This window comes from Macrosteles quadrilineatus, unplaced genomic scaffold, assembly GCF_028750875.1.
Source record: "Macrosteles quadrilineatus isolate MER2022 unplaced genomic scaffold, UCM_ALF_1.0 Scaffold_2__2_contigs__length_208266976, whole genome shotgun sequence".
Classification (NCBI taxonomy): Eukaryota; Metazoa; Arthropoda; class Insecta; order Hemiptera; family Cicadellidae; genus Macrosteles; species Macrosteles quadrilineatus.
Window position 1 is genome coordinate 125917890 of NW_026542595.1, and position 15452 is coordinate 125933341.

General features: G+C 37.0%; 2 protein-coding genes across 3 annotated transcripts in view; one reads left to right on the forward strand and one right to left on the reverse strand.

Moving 5' to 3' along the window:
- LOC128985469 (uncharacterized) overlaps positions 1–11771 on the forward strand; it is a 121705-nt gene extending 109934 nt beyond the window's left edge. For both annotated transcript variants that reach the window (XM_054404970.1, XM_054404969.1), the window contains exons 2-5: positions 7923–8095; positions 8754–8911; positions 9145–9316; positions 10028–11771. In XM_054404970.1, coding sequence (XP_054260945.1) covers positions 7944–8095; positions 8754–8911; positions 9145–9316; positions 10028–10223 — 678 coding nt within the window. In that variant the 5' untranslated portion in view covers positions 7923–7943 and the 3' untranslated portion in view covers positions 10224–11771. The remainder of the gene's footprint in view (positions 1–7922; positions 8096–8753; positions 8912–9144; positions 9317–10027) is intronic.
- Positions 11772–12176: 405 nt separating this feature from the next.
- On the reverse strand, positions 12177–14046 carry LOC128986812 (sperm-associated antigen 6-like). Its single transcript, XM_054407346.1, has one exon. The coding sequence runs from the start codon at positions 13991–13993 to the stop codon at positions 12380–12382; it is 1614 nt and encodes a 537-aa protein (XP_054263321.1). The 5' UTR covers positions 13994–14046; the 3' UTR covers positions 12177–12379.
- Between the last annotated feature and the right edge of the window lie 1406 nt (positions 14047–15452).

Genomic DNA, 15452 nt, shown 5'->3' on the forward strand with positions numbered 1-15452 from the left:
CATAAAAAACTCTTGTTCAATGACAATATTAGAGAATGGAATCGGGTAGGAAATTTAAAATCTGACAAATTGTAAGTAAAGTTGCATACTTCATTCTGTGTATTAATTTCCAAGATTACTTCACGAATTGTATACAAGGTTAAGCTACCTTTGGTATCACTTAAGGATTACTTGGACCCTTGGATGTTGGACAGAATAAATGTAACTTAACCTCTTGTATACAAAGTTAGATAGCTGATCTGTAATTTACTTTGTAACTTTACTTCACTATACACGTTAGTCGGAATTAAAAGAATTCAAACCATACTGTTGAAAGAATCTTGTTTATTCTTAGCTATAGACTACTTAAACAACAGTTACACATTGATTTAAAATGCATCTGTCTCCACAAAACAATACGTTGTTTTTAGGGGTTTCGTCAAATAAAATACGTTCAAATTCAAAGTACTCCTTACTACGGTTTCCTGGGCAAAAGGGGTTGAGATCCCAGATTTCTAGGCACTCAGTAAATTGGCAAGAAAGATTAACTTAACACTACTATTTGTTGAAAATTTACATCTAACATTTTGGATCAGCTGATTTCATTCATATCATCATTAGATATGCTGCAACTAACAATAGTTTACGTACATTTTGAACACACCTCAACTTAACGCACACTATGGACAATTAGGTTTAAACATATTTTTCTTTGCTTTTCCAAGTGTAGGTTTGTCCTGCAAGTTTGATGCAGGGTTCAGGCGAGGGAGGGGGGAGTCAAGTAGGCCTACCTAGAGTAACGGTACAGACGACGCGCCGACGAGAGTCCTGTTACACATAATCAAAAACCACGCAAATCACATCAGTACGGACACTGACCTCCGTTTATCACCAGCTTCCGGTGGAATACACCTTACTTCCGGTCGTTAATGGGAAGTGCAAACCGAGACGTGCAGCAAGGGGTAGATATTCCAGGAATTGAAAAATTGTGGTGATTTGATTAGGTTCGAATGCAATAGCCGAATATCGCTTGTAAGCATCGAATAAGAGTGACACCACGCTTAAACCATAGATAAAACTTATTTTCTTGTATAAGCTTTATCGTCCTATAATATTATATATGCGCTGAAGACAGCAAACATAGTTCCATCCGATCCATGAGCGTTTTTGTTTAGTATTTGTTTCTTATCAGGCCCTCTATTGACTTGTTAAAAACCATTTAACCTAGTAAAGTTATATAATTACAAACAATAGCTTGTTGAGGGCTTTATAATCAAACTACGCCCGCCAATAGAAGGGAAACATTTAGAGTCCATATTAGCTCACTCAACATTACCAACATCCACAATAAAAATCATAACTATTTATTGACTGAAACATGGAAATACGTGCATCGCAATCGTCAAATAAAGCAACCTGCGTCACTTCGTCACTTCAAAATCTGTGATGTATTTGATATATAGTTAATAAGGGCGAAAACGATTATTTCTCATCATATCCTTATCTATCTATATATTAATAGGCAAGCATGTTTCTTTAAAACCTTTTTTCTCAGCTCGTGTGCATCGTAGGGAAAATCTACGCATACCGTTAGAAAGCTATTTTCCTGTAGGTGTGCAGAATCCCTTTATAAATTTAAATAGGCTCAAAGATAAGCGCAAAAATGAGTTTAAAAATTTGAAAAAATTTACATGGATCTTATGTGTTGCCATGCTGGTGACGAAATAACAACGAAATATAAACAGAAAATCAAAACAAATGGAAGAAACTCCAATCACATGTTTTATTTACAGTGTGGGGTGAAACATTAACATAAGTGAGTACATTACATATTTTTGGTCGAGTTTCGACCACTGGACATTACTCGTTATTTTCATTGCGCGCGCGATCTCTTCGAGGTATTTAGAAAAATTACAAATACTAATGAAACATACTCTGAAAACACTAAATCTAGCGTAAGTCATATTTTCTTCTTTACGTTTTATACTAATAACATTACAACATTTTACTAGAATTCATTTAAACATCGCCAAATACAACAGATAACTCCATTTTCGTATATGTAAACACAATTGTATCATGGCCATCTGTTATGATGTAAACAAATGTAACTTGAAAAATATCAGATGATTGAGAACAGAATTCAGCACAGACAATGACATTTTAAAAGCCTATAGGACGAAGGGTTTTCACGGGATATCATCAAAACCCGCAAAAGGTACTAGAGGATAAGTGCTTTAAATTGATACCCAATATACCTATAAAAATAAATATTTAGGTGATGATTTGCTGCACACACAAATCCAACAAATTCTTTTAATAATATAGATTCCATACAACAACATGCCGTGGAAAAATTAAAATTAGGCAAGTACAAAACCAAGTACAACTCATTACTTTCTACTTTACAATGTTATATCACTGCAAAACAAACTCTGTAAAGGCAAACATACCATTTTTCATACAGTCCCTTTAACTATCCACCTTAAAATCATGATAGACAATTTTTTTTGGAAATGTTTGGAATTTTGACCACGTTCTTTAATACGCTTTGGCAAATGATTCAAAAATGTAATTCCTTTGGACTGTTTCTGGCTCTTTTACAACGTCTCCTCAGAATGAAAGTGAACGAAAGACAAAAAAATGGGCTAAAGATTTTATAGTTAAATGTTAACTCAAAGGTGAATCTGTTCATGCTTCCATAGAGACTAATCTATATAATTAAATAATATTTAATTAGTTTTGAAAACCTCATCTCAAAACTTCGGACATCCAAGGGGCGTATCCCGAGAGAAACTCAGTGAAGTGAATAGGCCTATGACATTCCTAGATATGTGGACCATCTTTGTGCTTAATTTTGAATCTATCGGTTTAGTATTTTTGTCGTGACAGCTGCCCAGACAGGCAGATAGACAGAGAGTCTTACATACACTAATCAAAGATAATGATTGAATGTGAACTTATAATTGTAAAACTACTGGGAATTATAGGGGAGGTAGATTAACTCAGTAATTGTGGTTTTTGAGTACAGTGACAATGGATAAGGTTCGACCAACAAGAGTTTACCTTTATTTTGAAGAATTTTCCTATGAAGTTCCTCTACGATTTTGGGTACCTAACGTTAACGAGACGCGGGTTTTCAAAGCTATGTGTATGCCTATACTAGGAATTAGGATGCTGAGAAAACGTAATTACTGGGTCTTGAAAGCAATAAATTACAACGTGGACAATTCATTACCACGGAGAACGGTTCCGTAGTCAAGGCACGCATCACACATAGGTCACGCGTTAGTCGTGCATGCGTTATGCGTAGCCACGCATACATGTTACCTAGGCAACCATAATAACAATAGTTGGTTTATTAACCTACAACTCCTGTCTACTGGAAATGTAACGGATTCATCGTGAATATATCATAACCGGCAACCGCTTGAGGATTGTAGTGATTGTACAGGGTGTATTAACACTCTCAATACACATATTGTGCATTATTGTTTAGGCTTGTATGTCCTTTCACATCATATGACACTTGGGTTTACTCCAGAACCATGTTACACATTACTTCAGGATACAGACTCTCGGTCCATGGCATTACCATCGTCTAGTCCATTAGTAATTGGCGGGATTTGAGGCCGTGACTTTGGGATTCGAAACTTACGCTCCAGACCAGCTTGCTCCTCTTTTTATTGGTTAATTATAGTCAAAATCGTGGGTACGAATATTCAGCTGGACGTTATCTCTACGTTTTCAAGGTGTTGTTTTGTTCACGAATATTAGAACAGATAACTGTATGGGTCATAAACATAAACAAAGCAAAACACTGCAAAATCAAACAAATTAATGTGAACGCCCATAGTATACAGTAGTGTATTTTAAACGTGCAATACTACAGTAACACTAACAGTGTGATTTGTCTAATTTTGTTCCAAAATAGTTTGGCGAATGGAAACCATTGTGAAAGGAGCAATTACCGCTTGATCTTGGAGTAAGCTATCTAGGACAACGTTCAGTTGATGGATAGGATGGCATCTCTATCTCCCAACCGGTCTGACTCTTCTAGATAAATGCTGGGTTCTGTTTCTATTGCAAACTATAGTCTGTAAGGTGGAACCTGTCTGGTGACACTCCGTCTACCTGAAACTGGATCTAGGACAACGTTCTGTTGATGGCTAGGATGGCATCTCTATCTCTCAACCGGTCTGACTCTTCTAGATAAATTCTGGGCTCTGTTTCTATTGCTAACTATAGTCTGTATGGTGGAACCTGTCTCCTGACACTCCGTCTAGCTGAAGCTGGATCTAGGACAACGTTCTGTTGATGGCTAGGATGGCATCTCTATCTCCTAACCGGTCTGACTCTTCTAGATAAATTCTGGGTTCTGTTTATATTGCAAAATATAGTCTGTATGGTGAAACCTGTCTCCTGACACTCCGTCTAGCTGAAGCTGGATCTAGGACAACGTTCTGTTGATGGCTAGGATGGCATCTCTATCTCCTAACCGGTCTGACTCTTCTAGATAAATTCTGGGTTCTGTTTATATTGCAAAATATAGTCTGTATGGTGAAACCTGTCTCCTGACACTCCGTCTAGCTGAAGCTGGATCTAGGACAACGTTCTGTTGATGGCTAGGATGGCATCTCTATCTCTCAACCGGTCTGACTATTTTAGATAAATGCTGGGTTCTGTTTCTATTGCTAACTATAGTCTGTATGGTGGAACCTGTCTCCTGACAGGGTCTTCTTGAAGCCCGGGTAATCTATTAGCTAGTCTCCAGGTAGACGAAGGGGCTTGAGCCAGGTCCCATCATACATACATAAGGTATAATCTAGTGTTCTTGAGGTGGACTGCCAAATCTGAAACATTTTGATATGTGTTATCAACTACTATACACGTGTTCTTCTATTATTTAAAATTATGTATAACATTGTGCACTGTGTTTTTTGCCAATGGTCAATAGAATTGCCCATAGTACAGTAGTTCACATATATCGTTGTGTTTCGTAGTAATTTTTAAATTAGCAAAATAAACCTATAAAAGAATGGCAACTTATAAGAGAGAGTGACAGATACAAGTATTGATGAATCACAACGTGCAAGCATACAAACAACTGTATCATATAGGCCTATAGCTTCTTGTTGAGGTTGACAGATTTCAATAAAACGAGAGTACGTTGGGGTGGTTTTGGTTTTAATCAAATTGTTCTACCAGTCTTCCCTAATATTTGAAATTTTACATCCATTAATAAGCGATACACTTATAATTTTTTACAATTTGTTTATTGATTTGATTACAGTTTACAATTTGTATGTGCTAACTTACTACGTACATTTTCCCAATTAGAGAGAGGGTTAGATTCCTAGCGAGATCGTTTCTAGTTTGTTTATTGAGCAACCAAGAAGTTTCTTTAAAATGTTCCCGATTTTGTGTAAATTGTGTAAAAAGCCTTTTAACGTACCTGGTCTGCTTCTGAAATAATGAAAACACAGTTTTCACACCGACCCATTTCACCACGTCAGCTATTCGGTACTGTATCATTAACAGGCATGTAGAACATTAGCGGAAAGTAGTTCAGAAGATAGTCCAGCCTGTGAACATAAGCCCATAATTTGTTTGACAACCTGCAATTCTCGGGGAAGCTGGACAACGACCAGCCACAAAACACAGCGACGGCATTAAACAAAGCCAATCTCTTGGACAAAAGACTCCGTTAGCTTTTTGTGACTCGTCGGTTCCTCGACCAGGTCACAGTCGTGCGCATGCGCGTGTGTGAGTTTGCATGTGTGGTTGAGCAGTTGGCAGTTAATTAGAGGAATGGCCTTGACCCTAGAAATCCATTGTAAAATCAACCTCTCGACCTTGTAGTCCCTGGGATGTAGTTTTTTTACACTTTTGGACCTTGAATGTAATGTAATGTAAGAATGGCAACGAGTTCACTAACTTTAATTGCAAACTTGAAAACTGCTTTATCTCAATTGGAAAACAAGTATTCAGTCTTATGTACACACAGACATAAGGTCACAATACTCTACCTCAGACAAGAGATTAAGACTTATCAGTTTTATTACCTTGTCTGGTTCTAACTTGCCATTCTAAAAGGACTGACTCCCATCCAGATCAACTCCGCATTAAAGTTTTTCATAAAGCAATTTCATATAATGACGTGATCCTACATGACTAGGAGAGATTTTTTTAACATCGGTTTGATGATAAGTCAGACCGCGAAATCTATCTCATTACGCAAACCATAAAAACTACTGTAGTGAAAATGCACAGCAATTAGCAACCCAGGTGCACATTTTTAGAAGTTTTTCAATAATTTTATGAATTTAGAAGAATCTACCAACAACCTTTTCATAGAGAGGGAATTTTTCACCACTGTTGTTAAATGCACCCCGGTAGCAAATATTTTTACCGAAATTAAATTTGCTACAGATATTGTACAAATTTGAGATTAGTTTGTTTTGACATTTAAAAGATCAACACGGTTGAAGACACTGGGACTTCTCTCGTTGAAGCGGTAAATGGTTGTAACAAGTTTAAGCGAGTTTGGACAGTGATAGTTTGTATTTAAGTCCCAACATTTGTATACATCTCAAACTCATTCAATCTACAGTACAACTAAAAAAGTATAAGAACAAATAAGTTAGATCTTTACTAATCACGTACAAAGTAAAAGTTGCATGAATGTATACTCCAAAATGTTTCTATTAAAATTGATAATACGGGAGAAACGGAAAATCTTAACGAAATAGATAGAGTAAGTAGTTACTGTCCAAAAAATTGTGATAACCATCTTCTGCCTAGTGCAGATCATCATCCACGGCTGCTAAGTGGGAATCAGGCACGGTCCAATATGCTAGACATCTACAACTAATCCAATCTAATACTTTCCCGTGACGAAGGAAGCTGTCTCATAATCAGGCCTAACCTCAAACCTCAAACCCAGTTCTGAGATGCGCCAATTGGCGTCGCGTCCATCTAGGTTAATATTTCTCTCCCGAGTCAGACGCATGCAGAGTACAAAATATTCTACCGAGTCGTGGTTTCACGAGATGGTGAAGTCATAACGGAACTTTAGGCTTCTAGCTAGGCTCCACATTAGTAGGGCACGGAGAACCTAACCTCTGCTCTGTACTGTTTCTGTAATGGAGGAAGTGCTTTCAGTTGTATAGTGACCTACCGGTACTGAACGCTAATCTCCTTTTCACTTGATTGTTTATAAGACTTTCATAACAATGTGAACTGGAATTTGCTGCCACCCGACTGTGAGCACTTCGGACTTTGGAGGTATCATCTGTTTCGACTACTGCTGAAAATGAAATTTTTACTGCTGACATTTTTTTTATTCAGTATTATTGCTATGGTACAATGGTATTGCTATGGTCCCTGATCTGGGGAGCGATCTGGTTTTCGTTTTGTGGTTAGAGTGTGGTTCCTGAGGTCCCGGGTTCAAATTTCTCCAAATTAGCAATGGATTTTGTCTAAGTTATAATGCCACAGCCCCCAAGTCTAGGTATAGCCTGAAGTAATGTGAACAACAAATCCGGACTCGACGACAAAGAAATTATTGAAAATGAGTGATGGCAATTATCTAAAATATATTAGGTAATAAGTACAAATCAAAAGATAACTCTGCCTATAGGTTTGAAGATCTTAATACTAGCTGACCCGGCAAACGTTGTTTTCCATATGAATGATTTCTTGTGAATATTTTTGTAGTCAAGTTAAAAATACTTTCTTATTGCCTTTGCAAGTGTGTGGGGACGCGGTCTTAAACAGAAATACGAATTTATCGTTTTGAATAGCAGCGGTCCTTCAATTACTGAATGTCACTGATTGCAATATGGTTGGTGTCTTGTTTCTCTGTCAAGTTGTCGGGCAATACTAGAAGAGAGTATGTTTGCCATAGCAACAACTACATTACAACTGATGTGCTTTTGCAGATATGCGGGCTGGCAGGTGCCATGTTGCTGACTCTCTTGTCAAGTAGTCTGGCAACTCTACTAGAAAGCCACAAACGTTGTCAGGGCAACGGTCAACAACTCAAGTATCTGTGGGGAGATGCACTAACAGATTCTCCAGACTGTCTAGGACCAAATAACGCACCTTACCCTTCGTAAGTGCTCTTGATACTTTTGGAATCAGCAATCTTAGGGTATTCAATATAATTTAGCATAACTTTACCAAAGTTTCCTGACTCCCTTTCCAGATTACAGTATTAAGTCTTTAATGTTAAGATGCTTTTGGTTCTGATACTGTAAGTTTTAATCAACTTTGTTCTTGATGGACTGATGAATCCCTGAATATATACAAAGATCTCTCTTTGTGTGTTGTTTTTCTTCTGCAAACCTTTTCTATTTCAGTTGGGGTCATTCTTACGCTCTTGAATTTTTTTACCATTAACATCTGTAGCTCATTTAGTGATTTGTTAAAGTAACTTCACCAATAGGAAACTTTTTTATCAGTGTAAAGCAAGAGGTGTAATTATATGCCCAATTAAAAACACAATTTGACCCAGAAGCAAAAGTTGTTCTTATCTATCTATGATGAAGTGGCTGAAAATAATGAAACAATTTTGTGTTATGGCGGACATATTTATCCTTCAATGAGCTTGTTTTTGGTATAGAAGTACTTCATCATCAAAATTAACTTACTGAATCATATTATAATCTTACACTTCACGTTTCATTTTATTTAATAGCTTTACATATTTTGTTATTGCATAACATCACACCCAGTTCTAAATAATCTGGCTAACCAAATACTTCTCATAGGTTGCAAATCTCAAGGACGTTCCACAAGATTCCGACATGGGGAATATCATCGAGAGCTGGCCGATCCTCTGACACGGTCGACCCACAGCTCACTAAAAAGATACTCTTAAAAAGTTTTGAACTTACCAACGACTTGAGAGAGTCGCATAGCAGATCAGGTAATTAGTAACTTACTTAGTTTAGTCAAGTTATGATCTGTGATGTCTATTTGACATTATGGTAATTGGCAAAGGATCACTCCATTTCAGTCATCACACTCCATTTCTTTTTTATGTCATCTTCTAGTAGTTGTGATAAGAGGCAAAGGTATAGTTTAGTCCCATAGGTGTTCTGTCAGATTCCTTTCAGTTTCTTGTCACAAAATGCATTTAATGATGATGTGGTTGTCTAGGGAGGGAGTTCAGCAGTAGAGAGACTTGCGGAAGTACTCCAGCACGTTTGTGCAAGACTAGATACAACACCACAGCACCGATGTATGGAGTATCTCTTACGTCTGGGCAGCCTGTCACAATCGTGCAGAAGTTCCCTGATCTGCTGCAACAAGTTGTCTACGAAGTTTGCGAGTAAGTACTACAACGTTTGAATGTTCACTGTAAACGTTACTCAAACAAACCGTGTTACAAAACTGAAGGGAAAAGTAGTCAGTTTCAGTCACTAAGAAATTAAAATAAAATTGATTTTGTTCAGGAAGCTTGTGGGTTAGTTTGGAATCAACATTATGCAGGGTCTCTATTAGCTTACATCACGTGTACTGAGAAGTATTAATCAGAGAAATCTTTTAGACAGGAACGTATAAATTGTGTTATCAAACGCGCACACATGGAGTGGGAAGAAGACTTGATAGCAATGGGCGGAGTGGAGAGTATTGGAACAGATTAGTATGGGCTTGCTGAAGTCAAAAATGGACAAGATATTTCCATTAATATATCTTCAAGTTGGACCAAGACATTTATAAAACAAAAACATCTTAGTCCAAATTTTAAAACAGATTTGTACAATTCATCGTACAACGGGTATGTATTATTGAAGTCAGTTTGAGATGCAGATGCATATTGCAAGGCATTTTTACTCCTATGCTAATCTTTCTTATACCATATTCAGCGAATTTTTATGACCACCTGTTTATCCATAAATACCAGAGGGTGAGGAATATGACTCGGTACGACATAGACATTCCACTGATATCTTACAACCTTGTTTACCTATTTTAGTTTTTGCAATATTTATCTTAAGAAAAAATAATTGAAATGCTCAAGATTCATCAAACGTTTCAGGACCAGCGAGTGCGACGTGGTCAGGGGAGAATGTACTCAGACTTACGTTCCGTACCTGTTCCTGGTGATTCCCCTGGGACCTGTAACGCTGACTGGACAAGACTACGTTCTGGTTGAGAGCGGATGTGTCTGCAAGCCTAAGTACGCGGCTGCGTCTCCGACCTCTAGCGTTGCCCCACCGATACCACCGCTCTGAGACCCTCTCTAGCCTAACTTGTGATAGACTGCTGTGGTTGCCAAAGTGTCTGGAAGAAAGTGTGAAAACTTTAACATTTAAGTGGAAATTGTGAACAGCTTTATTGTGAGACTTAGGTGTTCTGTGGTGATCTAGTGTTCTACAATTATTTTGGGTTATGAACAGTGTGTTTTAAGAGATACAGTAGAATCATGATTATCTGATCTTTTGCTATCCAAGCATCTGTTTCCTGGCCCTCCCTGCATATGATGGACCACCATGAAACACCTTTTGCTCCTGTAGTCAAATTTTTATATGCATACCTCATCTACACATGTTTTATTCACGTCAGAGATTTGTAAATGAGTATGGACTAGCTTTATCGTGCAGTGGTGTTTTTCTTTATTCGGTTATGGCTTACTATGGGTGTTCAAAATGATTTTTCCTGTTATTCAACCTGAACGGTTATACAACAATTCCGGATCAGGTCAGATAATCTAGATTCTGCTGTATAGTTAAATAAAAAGAACAGAGAAGAATAGATCAATTTATGATTAATGTTTTTGGGCAAATAGATATGATTTGTGAGCTAGCACAGAGAAGTAAAAAACAAAAAAACTTGCTTATAGGACCGTGGGCTTTTAACTCCAGAATGTGTCGGAAATATACTTGTGACGAGCAAGGAGAACCCAAGCAGCACTGTGCGGAAATTTGTATCACACAGGGCACAGGTCTTCCTCCACCGTGAGCACTGTAGCACATGAGGGTGAGAGGGGGAGGTGTTAAACTTTGTCTTAGACACCACTTAAAGTACCACAATTTACCTCTGTTCCTTACTTCTCTGTGGTGCTACTGAACTGGAATCTACAAATATCGTTTAATTTAATAACTTTCTTTGGCATGAGAAGGGTACAAATTATGCTGCCATCTTGATTAGATACAACAATTGAGGCCTGGTACTAAAAACAGAAATTTCTTCTTTTGTAACTGATATTTTTTTAGTACCCATACTTCCTTTCAATTAAGTCCAATCTCTAAATTGCTTTCCAGTTGTAGGCTACTGTACTTCTTTATTACTTACTTACTTTATTAATTATATTTACTCGTTTGCTGTACTTATTTTATCATAAACTTTTGTTTCAAGGAAAGAGTGTTTGAATGTAGGTGAATAATGTACATATCTTCAATAAAATAGTAGACTATTATTTATTTTTGTAGGTATTTAGAGGAGAAATATTTATTTTAACTGAATTTTGGAATATTTAAAAGAAAACAATTTTATATAGGTAACCAAATTCTAATTTGTAATCCTCAATGGGTCAAATTTCTGAACAGTTACAGACTGACACTTCTGAATTACAGACTTTTATGTTCTATTTAATTTTTATTAACAAGGGTTTTAACCTTGAACATGAACACTATTGAATTTAATTCATTGTATATAGGTCATTCTTGCCTCAATTGTGTAACCAGTATTTAATTAGTTTCAAATACTATACAATGAGAAATACAGGGTGTTATATTTTAATAACATAAATTGACCTGTAATAAATTATTATTATCCTTAAAGTGTTTTCTAATTCAATATCCTCTCCAAAAATAGGGGAAAACAAGGGAATGCCATCAATCCCTATGTTGTAGTAATACAGATTGATGGGGAAAGCATGTGAAAAACCCCTAAATCAGTACCACAATCTCTTCATTAATTTAGGATAATCTATTATTTAACCTTCATTACACAAGGTGTATTGACATAAAACATATTTTTTTAAGCCAGTAAAACTAAATTTAAAATTACATTTTACTGTGAAGCCTTTTAGCCCTTTATATAGTAAGGGGATTGAAAAATGTATATCTACTTGTAACATACACTTTTAAATATTTATCCAATAAAAATAAAAATATACATAAAATGCAATGTTTCCTCAACAAAACAGCAATACAGTCAAAACGTTTAAGTAAAAGTATGTTGTTTTATTTGTTTAGCTTATAAAAAAATTACCAATTTAAAAATTCTAAGGCTTGTGTAAAAATATTTGTTTGACAATTCACCATACAAGTAATTTATTCAAATGTACCTCTATATCTTTTCTAGTTGAAAAATTTCTTGAGATGGGCCAGTTTACTCTTTATTTATGACACAAAGACGAGTATTTAAAGAGGTATTTCAGGGTAACTCAGCACTCACAGTCAGTGTCTTGAGGAGCCGAATCTGTAGCTTCTGCTGCATCAACTTGAGTGTTCTTTCTGACGCTGAGCAAACTAGGTACTCTAGGCATGTACGAGTCCAGTTGTTCTAGAAGGGCGTCGGGGTAGTTGGGTGTATAGTATCGGATTATCTCTTCTGGATAACAGCTGTTGATAGTCGTAATGTACTCCATCAAAGTTGAACCAGGTTCAGCTTGAATTTCTTGTATCCTCCTTAAACTTCCACTAGCGGCAAACAGTCTTCTCGCTTTCGCATCGGTTGGCAAAATCTTACTGAACTGTCCGAGAACATGCTTAATAATATCCGGAGGTGCCGAGTGCAGCAACGGTTCCAGCTCGTTGGTATCTGTACATTTTTGAAGTGTGAACCTCAATGTCGCTTTACACTTGCCTTTGAGATCCTCAGATGAATTTGGGTTTACAAGAATCTCAACGAGTCTCGTGAAGACGTGAGTCTCAGCCAGATGTCTGACGTGCTCTGGAGAATGTCTACCGAGATGTCCTAGTGTCCACACAGTCGCCGCTAATATGTGGTCTTCTGCCTCCTCTTCTAATATTTTTGCTAGTCTGGGCACTACATTCGACGCGATGAGAGCGAGAGAGAATTTCTCTGAGTGAGCAGCGATGTATCCCAACGTCACTACAGCAGGCAAGACAGAAGTACCACCTTCTTCAGCCAAATGATCGATTAGCAACGCCACCCCTCCAGAGTTGACGACGAGCTGGGCGAACTGAGCGTTGTGCTTGACAATGTCTCGAATCAAGATGGTTGCACTTCGTTTGACCGTCTGGTCTGGATGAGCCATGTCCAGCATCGCCTGGGGAAGGATTTCAGCTCCCACGATTGATTCTGAAAGCTCGACGGAGTGTTTGCAGATGTGTCCGAGTGTTTTGTATACTTGCGTCTTTACCTTGGTGCTGTGAGAGGAGGCTAGTTTGACCAACACTGGGGTCGCGTGTGCATCCAGCACACTTTGTGCCAGATCCACCGAGTGTTTGGTTATCTCACACAATGCGAGACACGCGTTCTGTTTCAAACACAACTGAGGATCCTGTAGGCACAACACCAACATTGGCACCAGCCCTGCTCTATCTACAGTCCGTGCCAACTCCGCATTGTGACAAGCTATGCTAGCCGCAGTGCAGGCAGCAGCTTCTTTGATACTGCTGTCAAAACTTTCCAAGCAAAGCTTTATCGCATCGAGACCTCCACTCTGAACAACACTCTCTGCCAAGTCGAAATTGTGCTTTCCCACATTCTTGAGGCACAACATTGCAGACTTTTTATAATAGCTTGTTTTCTTGTCCAGATTGTTAACAACCAAAGCTAAAACTCCGTTTTGAACAACAGTACTTGCAATTTGACTGTTATGACTTGAAAGCCTTGCTAAAGCCAATGCAGAATTGTTCTGAACGCTTGGTACAGGATCTGCCAAAAGGGGCTTGAGTAAATCTATGGCATTGCCTTTAACTAAATACTCAGCGTTTTGTGCTCTCGAGGACAAATCATTGACTGTCTGGGCAAATTCTATCCTGGCCCTCTGGTATTGATCCAAAACATTAAGAATACTTGTTGCTGTCATTTTACTCTTCAAAAAGTCAAAGTCAATTGTATATGTTTTTACATTTTGTTGTTTACAAATAACAGCTCTAACATGTTTAAAATTTAAACATATCAGCTGGCTTAGTAACAAAGTTTGTTTTTCACTAGTTAGCTCTCTTCTCAATGAGAAAACTAGCTACACAAAATCTTTGGCTAATCAGTGCCGATTATAAAAAGCAGTTACATACATAAAACTAAACAGTATTTTCTGTTTTATTTGTGTAAGTTATTACTAACAACTTTGGTGGTTTCCTACAATAAATTGTAAATACCCCTGCTGCAGCAAGCCTGCAGACTAACCGAATTTCTACTTGCCAGATTGGATTTTCACTAAAATATTTCCTTACAAATAATAGATTTATTCACTACAGTATTTACAAAAAATTAGGTGTAACTTGTTGCTTTACTCGCTTCGCAACGGAAAGATGACACAGAAAAGCATTACTATTTGCGATTTCGAAATCTACTTTGTCAAAAACTTGAATTGAATTAAAAGAACACTATTGGCAAAAAAAATGAATTGCATCCCTCAGTTTTATAACTTTCACATATCAACTGCTAGGGCAATGTTGAAAAACAATATCTAATCGATATTTTTTAAAACAATTTCAGTGTAATGTGTGAAAATAATTAGGTAAAATTATTACTATGCGACTCAGAAGAGTGATTTGTTTGATTTCAAATTGTAGTTAAATAAGTATTCCTGTGTCTTTATGTAAACCCTGCCGTTTTAAATTGCTTAATGATAGTTTTGAATAAAAATCAACATGACATATAGATTGCTAGTTACTAAAAACTGCTAATGAGTTATTGGTTTTGATTCTACCATATCAAAATCCGCGAGTTAACAATTTGATTAAAGTTTTAACCTGATGTGCTTTAATCTCCATTGGGAAATACTGAAGGATAAAGAACATTGTAAATTTCTGGGTAAACATATTGACTATTTTTCAAATAAACACAGGTTTACACAATTGTACCAAATATTACCATGGATCATTTTTACTCCTGTTATCGAGCATACAGTTATATTTTATACAATAACTTGTTTATTATTAGAGATACGACCTCGGACCTGATAATCACTATTAATTGTAGTCCATAGGATTACAACGACGTTTTAACCAATGTTCTATCTTTTATGGTGTTCGAAATATCAGCGTTTTAATGCATAGCGCAACCCACCATGTTTGCCCCCTCCCCACCTTATCGGCAACTTTTGAAATGGGCGACATTAGTGATTTTGATCACCACAGTCCATAATCAGCAATAACATTGCGTACTACTTTCATGCATTCACAAACCCCCTCAGTTCCTGAACTAATATACAGTATCATAAAATAAAAATTAAAAGTATAAAACTTGTACAAGCATAGCATAAAAATAAGCAGTTTAAGCGTAGCATAAACTATGAAGTTTAGGATCAAAAAGGAAACAAA